At 38.3% G+C, this 15484-nt stretch overlaps 3 protein-coding genes across 3 annotated transcripts in view; 2 read left to right on the forward strand and 1 right to left on the reverse strand.

Moving 5' to 3' along the window:
• Nucleotides 1-1081: 1081 nt before the first annotated feature.
• On the forward strand, nucleotides 1082-2549 carry LOC109427991 (uncharacterized). The gene is made up of 2 exons (XM_019703648.3): nucleotides 1082-1462; nucleotides 1532-2549. Exons 1-2 carry the CDS (start codon nucleotides 1350-1352, stop codon nucleotides 1893-1895), a joined length of 477 nt encoding a protein of 158 aa, XP_019559193.1. The 5' UTR covers nucleotides 1082-1349; the 3' UTR covers nucleotides 1896-2549.
• Nucleotides 2550-7081: 4532 nt separating this feature from the next.
• Nucleotides 7082-15009, forward strand: LOC109418228 (trypsin-1). The gene is made up of 3 exons (XM_062859596.1): nucleotides 7082-10123; nucleotides 14342-14674; nucleotides 14807-15009. Exons 1-3 carry the CDS (start codon nucleotides 9725-9727, stop codon nucleotides 14942-14944), a joined length of 870 nt encoding a protein of 289 aa, XP_062715580.1. The 5' UTR covers nucleotides 7082-9724; the 3' UTR covers nucleotides 14945-15009.
• Nucleotides 14928-15484, reverse strand: part of LOC109418227 (DNA polymerase zeta catalytic subunit) — a 29558-nt gene continuing 29001 nt past the window's right edge. Inside the window, exon 11 of the mRNA XM_029876851.2 lies at nucleotides 14928-15177. Coding sequence (XP_029732711.2) covers nucleotides 15037-15177 — 141 coding nt within the window. The 3' untranslated portion in view covers nucleotides 14928-15036. The remainder of the gene's footprint in view (nucleotides 15178-15484) is intronic.

The raw sequence follows: 15484 nt of genomic DNA on the forward strand, positions 1-15484 counted from the left end.
TAATGTTGAGACATGAAGTACATGAAAACAGAGTTTCATAAACGTATGAATGAATCAGTTTATTGTAACTGTGATTCGTATCACAGTGCTATACAGTTTCGAAAACTCAGCAAGACTATAACATGAAAGAGATTGATTTCATAAATGAGTTTTATAGAATTTACTAATATGACTATTAATTATTAATATACTACCCGAGCAAAGTCTAACAACAAAATGATAGCAAATCAAAAACACGATTTGTAATCAGCAGCAAATTGATATCACATTTTGATATCAGATTGTCTTGATTCAATTTGATTTCAAATTTTGATTTCGTTTTGCTGTCACTTCAACTTATTATAAATATTAAAGTTTTTAAGTAATTTCAAAACTTCTAGGCGACCTTGAATAATACAACTAATGATAATATTGCATTTAAGTTTTCATATCATTCGAAAAACTATACATTTATCGTTTTTTCTATTTTTTCGCACGGATAGCAAAAACAGTTATCAATTTGATATCACTGATGGCAGGAATTGTTTTCAACTTGCTGTTACGGGAACATTTTTCTGCTCTCATTTTTGATGTTTTAACCGTTAAAACGACCAAAATGACAACAACCTGAGTTATCATAATTTGCAATATCACAACATCAAAATTAGTTTTCAATTTGCTGTCAAGCTTTGCTCGGGTAGTCATTTACTTGTTTAGACAAATTGCCTACCTTTAGGTGCTATTAGCGTTCAAGAGGATTTTAAACAGTGCAGTCTTGTAATAATTTTGATCATCACAATATGTAATAACAGATTTAAACGCTTATTTAAACATATAAAAAATATACATAATTTTTGCAATCGCTTAACGGTATAACGCCCACTGGAAAGATCAGTACTTGTTTGAAAAACAAAAAGCATGCAACATTTGTTCGTTTGAAAAACTATCAATTTTACCCCAGGTTACGGTACTACCATTACCCATTATAGCTGGATCATAAAAGAAATCTATGTGCGGGATGGAATGCGTCGAAAAGCATAATATAGCTACAAAATAAAGCCGATCGAAATTTTGTTTACACGTTGGCGGCGGCGGCGGTATTTCCTTGTGGACCATACGCGCGAACATAGTTACATGCGTAGACAGAAAAACGTCGGTCACTTCATTTGTTGCTCTCCCATCAGCGAGTTCAGCACTGAATGAACTAATCTATTTTTTCAATCGAACTGCACTGTTTGCAGTGGCACGCCGAATTAAGTGGCAGTGTTCGATTGATCATTATCAGTGATGGTTCACTAGAACTTAGGAGTATAGTTCGCGGGGAAAACACCGTCTATCTTCAGTAAGTCTTTGGAAACGATTCAATCAGTATGGAATTCGATCCACATCTTGGGGACTGCGGTTTCTCGCTTCGGCTGCCGAAAACACCGCAATACGGAGACGAAATCGCCATCAAAGGAGTTCTGCGTAACGATGCGGAAAGGTGAAAACATATTTACAATGTTGAGTGGTGATCTAAGATCTGATCGATGGTATTGTGTCTATTAAACAGATTTTCAATTAACCTGTGCTTGGATCGGCCGGACAGCTGCGACCCAAACGCCGTCCCGGAATGGATTGCGTACCATTTTGGGTTGGACTTCTCGGAGGGTGGTGATTCATGTAAAGTGGCTCAATGCAGCAAGAACGTTGGTTGGATAGAACCTTTGATTGTTGAAGATGATGCATTCAATGGGCGAACAGTGAACATAATCGTGCGTTTGGACGAGGATAGCATTAAGGTGTTCCATGAAGATACTCAACACGCGCCGGACTACGAATTTGGTCATCAGTTTCCTATTGAACAGATATGTATCATCGAATTACGAGATGGTATCGACCGAGTGGAAGAAATTCGACTAAAATATAGTGCTTGATTCGGATTAGCTATACAGCACATGTTTGTAACAAAAGCATGCAGAGAATTTTTAATGGATAGAATCGTTCAATCAATCAGGCTATTCACAGTATTTTATTATTGATTAATGTTGCTTGAATATTGATCTTCCAGTGAATGTTTTGTTATTAAAATTGAATGGTATAAATGAAAAAAAAAAAACAACTACTTTGTTACATATATGCATCTAGGTGGCTACATGCAGGGCATAACAATGTAGAAATTTATTCTTACTTGTTGGTTTTGGCAATGAATTGCGCATGCGTATTACGGTTAGTTTGATGGAAATGCATATTTATTAGACTAGGTCAACAAAGTCGATTTTTTGGAACAAAGCTATTTTGATTCCTTTTAACGTCCAAAACAACTGTAAAATTTGGGAGCGATTCATTGCATCCCCGCATTCCGCATTGCGATTGAAATTTGTATGGAATTTTGTATATGAAAACGTACTTTTTTGCATTTCTCTCATAGATGGATTTTTTTTGTCTCAAACGGTCTAACTTATAACGTTGAAGTATAGCATAGGATACGCCGAAAAACTTTGCCGAAGATCGCAAAGTGATCCGACACTTGTAACAAAAATTATTTCTTTCAGATCGTCTAATGGTGCTAATAAATAATAAAATCTCAATTTTTGGCCTAAGTTACCAAGCGAATAACTTTTTTCACAAGCATCGCATCACTTTGCATATAGGTGGCTACATGCAGGGCATAACAATGTTGGTCGGCGCATGCGTATTACGGTTGGTTTGATGGAAACCAACTAAATTAAAAACTTTCGGAGCATGCCAACTGCCCGAACACTTTATCCGAAATCATTGCAGAATGCAATTTAGAGATTGTTGTCCAGCGACAAAAGTTAATGGAGAGACGAGTGGGGATAAAGTATATGACACCGTGGATTGTCAGTTTCTGAGATTTTTCATAGCAAATTGATCATTTCAAAAGCAAATCGAGTTAAATACTGTTCCGTTTAAATCCAACTATGTGTTTGCTTGTTCACTGTGAAATTTATCGATTTTCTGCCTCTAATACCGGAATATAACAACACCTGTCCCGACGGTTGCTTGGGTTCTCTGAAGTTAGCCTAACAAAATTCACTCAGTCCCAGCATTTCAACCTTCATGTGTTGCGTTTCGCTAGCAAGTTGTGGAATAATCCATGTTCCAATCGTTGTCGGTTGTTTCATTCAAAAATCGATGCCATTAAATCAGTTCGTAATCTTGGTGTTTACTGAAATGCAGTACTTTCAACGATATCTTACTCGTTTTAAGCATGAGCATGAGCATGAGCATGAGCATAGATGACCGCACAATTCGTAGTTGCTACTCCGTGATTGACCAGAGCAATCGAAATTGCACAAGGAACCAATGAATAGGGCTTGGGACTTGCTTACTATTCTCAATGTACACAGTTCGAGAGCTCATTTCAACGATATCTACCGTGCCATGCCCTAATACCGTGTGCCTCCTAATACCGTGTATTCGACAAGAAACTCAAATATTTCACTAAGTGTATTATTTTTTTAACTGAGTAACTAGTTCAATCATTAGCATATTAAACCTTCTTAAGTTAGGCGTAATAAATTTGGCACATATTTACAAAAACAACCAATTAAAAATATTTACAAAATGTGAGTGCGAAGTACCAATACACGGTATTAGGGCATGGTTCCTTTTGTGTTCCAAATACCGTGTTTCAGCTAAAACTGCAAACTGAAAATATTATTGATACTTTTTTACTTTATGAATCAATTGTACAAACCTCTATGCAACGTTTGACGCACAGGTTCATTTAAGTATAAACTTAGTATGATCGATATAATGATGATTCAAAGGACCACCAACGTATGCGGGTCGCATACACGGTATTAGGCACAATGCTATGTTTTACCATTTTGATTTTAACAATGGTTTAAACATTTGGAATTCCATTAATTATATTTATTATGCATAATACATACAATAAGCAATGATATAGCGTTTGAAAAATCAAGAAACACGGATAATTGATTTTTACAGGGCTCTTTGAAGTGAAGAGCATCCTTAAGGTCACGGTATTAGGGCATGGCACGGTAACTTGTTTTTCATAATAATTAAAATTTGACTGTAGGGTGTCTACTCAATTATGAAAATGAAATTCCCTGATATTTCCAGGATTTTGAAAATAATTCCAGGTTCTAGAAACTTTAACAAATCAACTAAACTAAACATGATATCAGATTTCCAGAAATTTGTGGAAACGCAACTTTTTAGGAAATTTCTAGTTTCAACTATAATAACATTTAACCCTTTGGAGACGGCATTTTCACCTCTCTAGATGCAACCTCGCTAGTCCTAAATTTGAGTTTTTTTAACTCACTTTTGAGTTCTTTTTTGTCTCCTCTCTCATCCACTCTCTTTGTTGTTGTCAGAGAGCGAAGAGCAAACCAACCCAACTTTGACAGTTCGGTGCGGGAAGCCAAAATTGAGTAAACAGCATTGAACTTAAATCTGAGTATTTTGAACTAGCAGTTGGGTGAAAAAAACTTAGCCGGTAGGTAGTTTGCCGCACGGGATCAAATGTAAAAAACCTACTTCAACATCGCTTCCACGAACTCAAATATGGGTTCCCGCACGCAACCCCGAAGTTGGGTGAAATAAACTCATATTTAGGTACTTTGTTTTCTCCGTGTTAGGTATTTTCCAATATCTACAGGCGATTGCGAATTTGTTAGGTAAACCTCAATAAACAAAGACCTTCAATAAATAAAGACAGTAAGCTCATTTACATGAAAATGAAGAAAATTAGCTTATACAATTTAAGTCACTAAACCAATATTTAACGCTGCAATAGAGTGAAAGATTTGAAAAAGATTGAGAATATCCTACAATAAAAGTATGTCTGCTCAATTTTCCGAAATAGGTAAAACATAAAATAGAATATTGCTGTGGAGAAAGTACAAGTTAATTTCAACGTAATGACGTAAACGTAAAACGTAATGAATATCCGATAAGTAATATTAATCGAGCGGGTAATTATAGTAGCAGCGCAGCCGAAATTTTTATTCGCTTTGAGGCATTTCTAACTGAAAATTTGTATTAAAATGATAAACACAGAAATTCCCTGATTGTCACCAGAATTCCCTGAGAATTCCAGGATTTTTCCAGGTCGAGTAAAATTCCGTGATAATTCCAGGTTTTCCAGGTTTTTCCAGGTAGTAGACACTTTGGTATGTAAACAATTATAAACTATTCTTTTGGATCATTAGTGCGACAATTTGAATGTTATAATATTTAGTATTTTGACTGTTCCATATTGTTGGAAAGATAAGAATTACACATATACCAACAAAAATGCTGATTGGACAGCAAAATCACTGTACGAGCCTTGTTGACTTCATACGATTTATGATTATCACACGAATGCCATCACCATTGATAAAATGTGTCATTTTTTACTACGTGGAGAAAGCCGTTGCCACTTAAGCTACAATTGTAACAGAGTTGTGTAGATAATCTTAGCACTTTAGAGCTTTAGACTAGGAGTCGTAAACAGCTACAGATAAGGTGGTTATTCCCGGATAGAGGTGAATAACAAACCAATAACTAAAGAATAACATATTTTGCCATCATATCGAAATTTGCAATTCTTTAGTTTTTTTGTGAATAGCTCAGGATGACATTTAAATAACAAAATATGCTATCATTGTAAAACTTGTAATAGGAAGCAATCAGTGAAGTACTAGATTGAAAGTAGTGAGCTGGATTTTTGTATGGTGAGATGATCAATTCTCCGTTTCTGCAATGAAATGGTGTAAACAGCGTGGGTTATATGATTTCTTGTCAATTTCTTGATTTTGCTTTGGCTGACCAAGCCATGTGGGAAATTACACTGTACACCATGTGCGATTGTGGAATCGAGTTCAGTTCTAGGCCTGCTGGCGACGGAGATAGTCGAGTGACTCCGTAGCTTGAAGGAATAGAAGCGCCCGTCTAGCGAATTGGGAGTCGTGAGTTCGAGTCTCACCGGAGTACGTGGATTTCTTTTCATAATTTCAAATCTCAATTTGTTCATCGAGCACATGTTCTGTTGTGCACATGGATGTCAAAGCATTTTCAACAGTGTAATTTCCCACATGGCTTGGTCAGCCAAAGCAAAATCAAGAAATTGACATTTGTAAGGTGCTACGGTCACCCTTACCGTATTCGGTCGGCCGAGGACCGACCCGTCGAGAGTCCGACTGCACACTAATTGCCATACCAATAAGTGATTGGAAGGCAGTGCCCGAAGCTCTCGACAATTAAAAATAACTTCCTCTCCCGCTTTGACATACATGTGCACAACAGACAATGTGTTAGATGTTCATCTAATCCCATCCGAAGGGGGTTTGGATTGTGAAAAGAAGATAACCATGTGCGATTGTGGAATCGAGTTCAGTTCTAGGCCTGCTGGCGACGGAGATAGTCGAGTGACTCCGTAGCTTGAAGGAATAGAAGCGCCCGTCTAGCGAATTGGGAGTCGTGAGTTCGAGTCTCACCGGAGTACGTGGATTTCTTTTCATAATTTCAAATCTCAATTTGTTCATCGAGCACATGTTCTGTTGTGCACATGGATGTCAAAGCATTTTCAACAGTGTAATTTCCCACATGGCTTGGTCAGCCAAAGCAAAATCAAGAAATTGACATTTGTAAGGTGCTACGGTCACCCTTACCGTATTCGGTCGGCCGAGGACCGACCCGTCGAGAGTCCGACTGCACACTAATTGCCATACCAATAAGTGATTGGAAGGCAGTGCCCGAAGCTCTCGACAATTAAAAATAACTTCCTCTCCCGCTTTGACATACATGTGCACAACAGACAATGTGTTAGATGTTCATCTAATCCCATCCGAAGGGGGTTTGGATTGTGAAAAGAAGATAACCATGTGCGATTGTGGAATCGAGTTCAGTTCTAGGCCTGCTGGCGACGGAGATAGTCGAGTGACTCCGTAGCTTGAAGGAATAGAAGCGCCCGTCTAGCGAATTGGGAGTCGTGAGTTCGAGTCTCACCGGAGTACGTGGATTTCTTTTCATAATTTCAAATCTCAATTTGTTCATCGAGCACATGTTCTGTTGTGCACATGGATGTCAAAGCATTTTCAACAGTGTAATATGATTTCTTGCCTAATTTGATGCTGTTTGAGCAAAACTTTGGGTAACTGTGTTGTTGAAGTTGCATGAAATAAATAATACAACAACACAGATACCCAAAGTTTTGCTCAAACACCATAAAATTAAGCAAGAAATCATATAACCCACGCTGTTTACACCATTTCATTGCAGAAACGGAGAATTGATCATCTCACCATACAAAAATCCAGCTCACTACTTTCAATCTAGTACTTCACTGATTGCTTCCTATTGACGAGTTATTATTAAAAATATAATAACATAATAATAACAAATGTTACTATCTTACTATCCTGTCACAATATCAAAACAATCACATAATTTACCATCATATTAAAATATATTATTATTATGACATTATTTTTGCTATTATTTTGTTACTACAATGGCAAAGTCAGTTATTCTTTAGCTGTTATGCCATTGAAATTCAGTTATTATTTTTGTTATTTTTACTCTTATTTCAAACAAACTAATAGCAAATTTTGCCATTCAAACATTCTATTTTAATGGTAAAATTTGCCCTTCATTTGCCATTTCGCTCTACCCGGGTTGTGTAAAATTGCAGGAGGTTGATGGTACTCTGCTTCCTATAGACCACCTCACGGTGAAATTCTATCTCTTTCGCTCTTTCAGAGAGTTTGAAAACAACAGGACCAGTACCTGTCAAATTTGAAAGGTGTTGGTCCTGTTGTTTTCTAATTTCCCGTAGGAGAGAAAAAGAGCGATTTCTTGATGACGTCACCGTGCAATGAGCCATATATGATCAAATATGGGCAGTAGGGTGGCCAACAAGCAACATACATACCAGTAGTAAGTAAAAAGGATTTCCTTGAAAATTCAACCATATAAGTTACCGGTTTTTACTTCCAGAAATGATTCTCAATGGGTGCCTATAAAAACTTCAAATTTTGATTCAAAAACATTGTCGAAATGATTTGACACTTATACCAATGCATATGCTAGGTTTAGTTCATAGAAACAATGAGATTTCACTGGTGTTGTATGCTACACCACTGGTGGATGTAAACTCGGTCAGCCTTTTCTAGCTTCACGGTAGCTGGACAGGGGTAGTGAAGAATGTTGAGTGCTTCTAAAGTATTGATAACCAAATATTATTATTAATATTTATTAAAGACACTTTACCACTTATGTGGCATTCGTGTCTGGATAACCAAATGGCTTCCGATGATGGCACCAAGATTAGGGCCCATATAGCCGAGGCGGTAAACGCACGGGTATTCAGCATGACCATGCTGAGGGTGACGGGTTCGATTCCCGGTCGGTCCAGGATCTTTTCGTAAAGGAAATTTCCTTGACTTCCTTGGGCATAGAGTATCTTCGTGCCTGCCACACGATATACACATGCAAAATGGTCATTGGCAGAGGAAGCTCTCAGTTAATAACTGTGGAAGTGCTCATAGAACACTAAGCTGAGAAGCAGGCTTTGTCCCAGTGAGGACGTTACGCCAAGAAGAAGAAGATGGCACCAAGATCTAGGTAGGCATAGTTGCACTGATCAAGAAAACAAGGGGTTTGTTTCTTAAAAATTTCACAGAAAATCGAAGAAACAAAATGCGAATATATACAATAAAACCACGTGTGTATCAGTGGTGAACACTCAACTCTTTACCAACAGATTCCCATGGTGAAAAATTTTAAAATGATTGGCTTCATAACGTTTAATAGCATACGCTTAGCTCCATCGTTGATGTCACAGCGACAGACATTTGGCAGCCAAAGTAGAGGTTGATAGGCCACGCTCTACACAGGAGCGAAAGCGAAGAGAATCGACGAAAATTTAAACTGGCAATAATTGCCAATTATTGGTCATGTCTCACAATGGATATCATTCAGGATGACCCTATGGGCACCATTGCAGGTGTACAAGATTGAATGTAAGTAAGTATTGTTATTCCTGTATGAGGGTAGTTAAATAAATGAAAATGTGTAGTGTAATCAACCATCAATATTTTTTTTCGATCTAATCTTTTTATTGTTGTTGTAATTTACTTACTCCATAAACAAATCGTTAATGTACATGCAAATCAATGATATCATATGTATCCAATTCATGACAGATAAAGTGTCAGTTTATGAATTATATAAACTGGAGTTTTTCTGGTTCGATAGTAACAGTTTAATCCCGTATATGTAATCGATAACAAATGGAACCCTTCGAAACGAGCATGACATTATTGGCATTTCATAATCTTTCTTCCTTCTCCAAGTCGTAACTACCTAGATGCTGGACAAACCAGACTTAAGTCGATCGTCATCACTATTTAACCGGTCACCGTCACGCCTCCACCATCATAAATTAATACCAACACCGTATATTAGCAATCGCAACTTCGCGTCACCGCACACATGACAGCGCCAGGGCAGCAGATAGGCAATATTCAAATGAACTTGATCCTCGTGCGCCAGACGGCCGGGCCGTTGCGTTGCGTCGTCATCCAGTCTCGTGCGGCGGTGAGCTGCCGCGAGACAAACGAAAGCGAAAGCTGAGAAGATCAGCGCAGCGGGAAGGCAACAGAGCGAGCGCGACCGGTGAAAGTACGCACACCTTTTCTCACGTGGTTCCGAGCTGCGAGGACGCCTCAGTTTAGTACTAATCGTAGAGCTGTGCGCATAGAAGTTACCACCTGCTGAAGCGATGGAACCGAGGATTCTACCGTGGTTGTGGGTGATAGTTTTGAGCAGTGCAGGTGTTTGTTCGTGCCTGGGATTAGGGTTGAAGCAATCTACTGCAAAGGTGGTCGGTGGACAAAATGCAAGTGCAGGAGAGTTTCCGTTCCTGGTGTCGATTCAGTGGAACTTCGGAAACGGTTCTCGGGCCGTACATTTCTGTGGTGGTACCATCGTGGACCGTTATTGGATATTGACGGCAGCACATTGCAGAGAGACGGTGTTCGCAGACGGTTGGTTGGAAGTGGTGGCCGGAGAGTTTGATTTGCAGCATGACGAAGGCTCGGAGCAACGGCGCAATGTGAGCGACTTTTTAGTACACGAGAATCGAGAGCCTGGCTTCGTCGGACCGAATGATATAGCACTGGTGAGAAGGATTTGAGCTGGGCGGCATGGGGCCATTCCATGCCAGATAAACGATCATAACTTCAAGACTATATTCTGCTGTTAGAATTTAATTTTTCGCAGTCCCAGATATATACCATTTTTTACAAAAGGATTTTGCAAAAACATTGATTTAAGGACAAGGTATTTGGAGTACATAGCCTAAATTTTTTAGAGCACCGTTTTTTAGAACCGTTGATCGGATTTTGATGAAAATGCATCACGCTGTTGACAACCACTGAGCAATCAGTATGATGCATTTTCAGCCATACGGTTCAACGGTTCAAAAAAACGGTGCTCTAGAAAATTTCAGCTATGTACTCCAAATACCTTGTCCTTAAGAGTGTTCAGGGATTTCTACGATATTCTTCCAGGAATACCTTAGAAATATTTTCTGATAAATTCCAAAATTTCCTCGCAATTTGTATTCAGGCAATCCATTAGATGAAGCAATTCCGTCACACATTATTTCAGGAGGGTCACCAAAAGTAATAGATACTTGCAAATCTTTCTTATAATTCTTTTGGAATTCTCCTAATTTGGATATTTATCGATTGTCCTCTAAAAGTATATACACAGACAAACAGACGCAACTCTTAGAGGAAATTCATCAAAAACGTTTGCCCGGTGTCATTTTTATGAGCACACTGCCACCTGTTGGTAGAACCGCGTGCGACACTGTCGGCCATGATGGATTTGAATTTGTCGTTTTGTTGACACGCACACTACTACACAAATTGCTTGTAATTTTCGTTTGCATCATTCAGCAACGTGTACACTGGCAAACATCAAAGCGGTCAAACACTAGCGCATCTGATGGAACAATCGCGCAAATCAAATCAAATTTGAATTGATCGTTAAATGCATGTGCCAAGCCGTTTTGAGAGTGTTACGTCTGTTTGTCTGTGGTACATATATATATTCTTATTATCATCATACTTTTATTATAGAAACTTTCAGCTCGGGCTGATTTGTTTCTCCTCTAGATGTTATAGGGGTATTGTCTAACAGTTTCTTCAGATTGATTGATTACTGGTTGCTGATTTCAATAAGAAAAAGGTGTTAGTAGCACCTGTTGTTACTGTTGTTTATTATGAGTATGTAATACTAGCGTTCTTACGCCATAATTATGGGAGTTAAGTTGTCCTTGGTGATAATTGTAGGAGAAACACTACCCTACAATTTCACTTCAATTTCTTCAATTCTTGAGGTTTGTGCTAAGAACCTCGACAATACACATAGAACGCGACGCGAGACAGGATACAACACTTACAGTTCCCGCATAACCACGAACTGTAAATGCAACGTTTCTCATACTGTAGAGAACCATTAGCAATTGTCATTGAACCATTTTTCAGACTATCAAAGATAACAGTAAGCTCACCATTCCATGTACATATTTTCCAGTTTGACAAACGGTAATCCGCCAATTTATAGTATATGGAATAGGCGGATAAGATTGGTTACCATAAAAAATCGTTCGTTTTCCCGAACAAATTTTTCGCAATACAGTAAAGGATATGGTTAATATATTATCCAGTTTTTCACACAATTCACTGCATAACAAATGGTTAGAGAACAGTTTAACAATAAATCTAGAAGTAAAACGAACACTGTATGGGTTACTATTGATTTATGGTCTTTCATTGTATTTTAAGCTTACCATATGTGGTTCTGCTATATTTCAACTATTTCAAAATAAAAGCGTTTTTGCGTATACATTGGATATTTTTATTGAACAAATTCAACGCCCCACGCTGAGGGCTCGGTAATACTTACAGCGATTAACCGATTTTTTTAATTACAAGGAGCATTCAATTTCTGCAGAGCGAAACTTTTACTACTCCCTTTCGCGGGACCCCTAACAGTTCCACAATCAGGCCGGATCAGGTTCCTTAACTTCAAGCTCCAGCACCCTGCAAAACAATTTGCATCCGATGAGATATATAGCACAAAAAAAGAAATTCATAAGTCATGCAAAACTTACCCTTGTTCCATCCAGAGCACTCCAAACGCTGCAAACCGTTTTCTGAAGCAAATTTTTGGTGAACAACAAACTCAGCTCGCGAGCGAAAAATTTTGTTTTATTTTTCTATACTGAAAAAAATCTTCACATTGCTTTCATCTGATTTTCACATGGACTGTTTCCATACGCGTATCCTTTGAATTTTATTGGAATATCACATAGATTTTGCGAAGTTATGTGATTTTCCAATAGAAGTTATGTGATTTCCGCATCGATTTCATGTGAAATTTCCAAAGAAATTTTCATCGGAAAATCCAATAACAGTTATATAGCCAAACTAATGGAAATTTTCCATGTGATATGTGATTTATTTTTTCAGTGTACTAAATGCAAACTGCAAAGTTCGATCGGTACAGATACTAATGAAAGCTACTATTTGACAAACTGTTGAATTTAAGTGGCATACAGTGAAATGCATATGTGTGAGTGTGTTGCGCAAAAAAATCGCAAACAGTTTGAGAAAAGGTCATTCTGCATTGCCACTATGTATCTTGAGTTTTCATTACTATATTACTCGACAATTTCTGCACAATATGACAAATTGTTACAACTTGGTATGGTTTACATAGACCGTTCTTAATGATCGGATGCTTCAAGTTTCATATTTCCAACAGAGAAACACCTGTTAAGTGGGGGCAGGATGGGTCACCTAAGAAATGAATCCCTATAATTTTCTGAATATAAATCGCATATCTTTGTATTCTACCACGACTCTCAGATACACTAGTCAGCTATGATATAAGAGTATAAAAAGGTAATAAAGTTTGTAACCTGCTTCTTGACAAACAATTTTCAAAACATGACCCATCTTGCCCCACCTCATTTTAACGGGGGCAAGAAGGGTCAGCTATAAGAAAACTCGATTTTCCTCCAACAAAAAATACTATATCTTCTAGTTTTTCTTTATACATCTAAGCTTCATAGACGTACAGATTACATGAAGAAAGTGTTGAAACATATCGGTAGATTATTCTCAGAACTAGAAGATTTTTGTTCGGGTAGCCATAAACGGACTTTGAAAACCTAAATTTTTTGAAGGAAAATTTAAAAAATATGTTCTCAAATTTTCAGTGCTCTCATCGCTTGAATAATGTAGGTCACAGAATAGCCTTTCCATGAAAAATAAAACATTTTCAAAAACTATGCAAACATACCGAAAAATTAGGGTGACCCATCTTGCCCCGTCTACACAATACACGTAGTTATATGGAATGTATAGCATAAGGAGTATAACGAAAAAATATTTTGTTTTTTTTTCTGTACGAGTAACGTATAGAATTTTCAAAACAATATATCACTTTTTTTGTGTATCCCCGTCGTTCATCTGGGAAAATTATTGAAAGATTCAAAACATATATTGTGCGATTGAAAACGGTACTGACCCATCTTGCCTCCTGACCCATCTTGCCCCCACATACCATATTCTCAGTTTTGTTAAGTTGAAGAGAGGAGATTTGATTGGAGCATCGTCTTCCATTCATAAGAGGACGGTCAGCTGTGGCGATGTACATGGACTTCCAAACGTTCAGTTGAGCAGCTTTTTTCACATTTTTCACCAGCTTCGCTTTTTTCCAATATGGAGCATAACTCAATGTTGCAGTGCGTAATGCCACACTTGAACTGCTGATTAGCTCGTTTTCAACTGCGTGTATATGCTCACGTAGCCGAACTTTGAACTAACGGCAAGTTTATTCGTTCTCAGGCTACACTACCAGCTAAGTATACAACTCTTAGCTGGCTGTCTTGGCCATCTATTGACCCGTGAAAGCCTTTTATTATTGGGTTATCTTTGTTATTTGGCCTTTCATGATAGTCCCGTTTAAAAATTTCAACCAATGTTACTCAATTTAGTGTTTGTCAAAAATGTGTAACATCTTTCTCTTGGTAATGTCAAATTTACTTTGAATTTAGTCAATCCTAAATGACTTCGGTTTAAGGACAGACTTCTTATAATCCCAAAATGGCCGACTTTGGCATCTACTCACGATTTCGAGAACACAAATCTCTTCGCTTATTACAAGTAGGCAAGAACAGAATAATCAAATGCACTGGTGTTTGAAGCTTGCTTCTTGAGGTTTGTGCGCCTGAAGATCTGATGCACTATTGAAGCGGGACTTCAAGGCGTTTGCCCATAATAATTCCAATTTTTTTTTCTGTAACGCAAATATATTCCAGATTAAGCTAGAGAAACCCCTCGAACTGAACGACAATGTGACAACAGTGAAACTGGACGAGAGAAACACTCCAATATATGGGATGGCCGTCTTGCCAGGATGGGGATCGACATCGCCATTCTTCGATCCCGTTTATCCGGATAAGTTACAGAAAGCGTACTTACCGGTGTTCCCGTACGACGCATGCCTGCAGTACTTCCCGCTGTTCAGTCCTCTCGAAAAGACAAATTTTTGCGCCGGAGAGTTGAATGGTTCGGTGAACGCCTGTCATCGCGATTCCGGCGGACCTCTGATTCAAACCATCGACGAAATAGACAGGCTTATTCTGCGCGGCGTGTGAGGTGAGACGGACGGTTTCGTCTCACGTGACGTGAGACGACTAATGTAAATCAAATGGGGCGAGTCGACTTTTGTCACCTCATTCGACTCGTCTCACCTCACACGCCGCGCAGAATAAGCCTGAGAGATCCAAATCGGTATAATATCCTGGGGAGCCTTACCGTGCACGGCGTATCGCAGTCCGACCGTAGTGACGTGGATCAGTTGCTTCAAGGAGTGGGTTCGGATAACAATCGAAACACATACCGTCGATTCTAATGCTTGATTTTATTTGGTAGAATGGAATTAAACTAGAAACAGAATAAATAAATTGTCTAAAAAGGAACTAAACAGCCTTACTGTAAATACATGATTACCTTAGAACATCTGTTCAACAAGATCACGATAGTACTGAACCTGGGCGTGCTCGCGAGTGCGTTGGTTCAGCACGAATAACACAGGACAATCCAATGAAATGCATGCCGTTTCGAAATTGCGCTGACAGCAGGATCTACACATCTGAAAGTATTTAAAGGTAAGTCGGCTGTCGTTGCATTTTCTTCAATATTTTGACAAGGATTGCAAGAAATTACTACTTGAAAAAATTAAAGGTAAGATGTAAATAGTGAGCCGGTCACATCGAGAATTGCTCATTCCAAGATTTTTCTCTTTAACTGAAATCACTTTTGTTGGTAAAATATAACAGAGTTTGGTATGAAATCATGCCCGAACCGAAGCTCTATGATCTGGAAAGTACCGGTATCTAACCAAAATTTCCTAGAGCTCCCAGTTTTCCCCAAAATGGGGCACACCAAAGAGTAACTTA

The sequence above is a fragment of the Aedes albopictus genome, chromosome 3 (assembly GCF_035046485.1).
Source record: "Aedes albopictus strain Foshan chromosome 3, AalbF5, whole genome shotgun sequence".
Classification (NCBI taxonomy): domain Eukaryota; kingdom Metazoa; phylum Arthropoda; class Insecta; order Diptera; family Culicidae; genus Aedes; species Aedes albopictus.

Coding starts and splice junctions, on each gene's coding strand:
- LOC109418228 (XM_062859596.1), top strand. CDS start 9,725: ATGGAACCGAGGATTCTACCGTGGTTGTGGGTGATAGTTTTGAGCAGT. Junction 10,124..14,341: donor GACCGAATGATATAGCACTG/GTGAGAAGGATT, acceptor AATATATTCCAG/ATTAAGCTAGAGAAACCCCT. Junction 14,675..14,806: donor ACAGGCTTATTCTGCGCGGC/GTGTGAGGTGAG, acceptor TAAGCCTGAGAG/ATCCAAATCGGTATAATATC.
- LOC109427991 (XM_019703648.3), top strand. CDS start 1,350: ATGGAATTCGATCCACATCTTGGGGACTGCGGTTTCTCGCTTCGGCTG. Junction 1,463..1,531: donor CTGCGTAACGATGCGGAAAG/GTGAAAACATAT, acceptor TCTATTAAACAG/ATTTTCAATTAACCTGTGCT.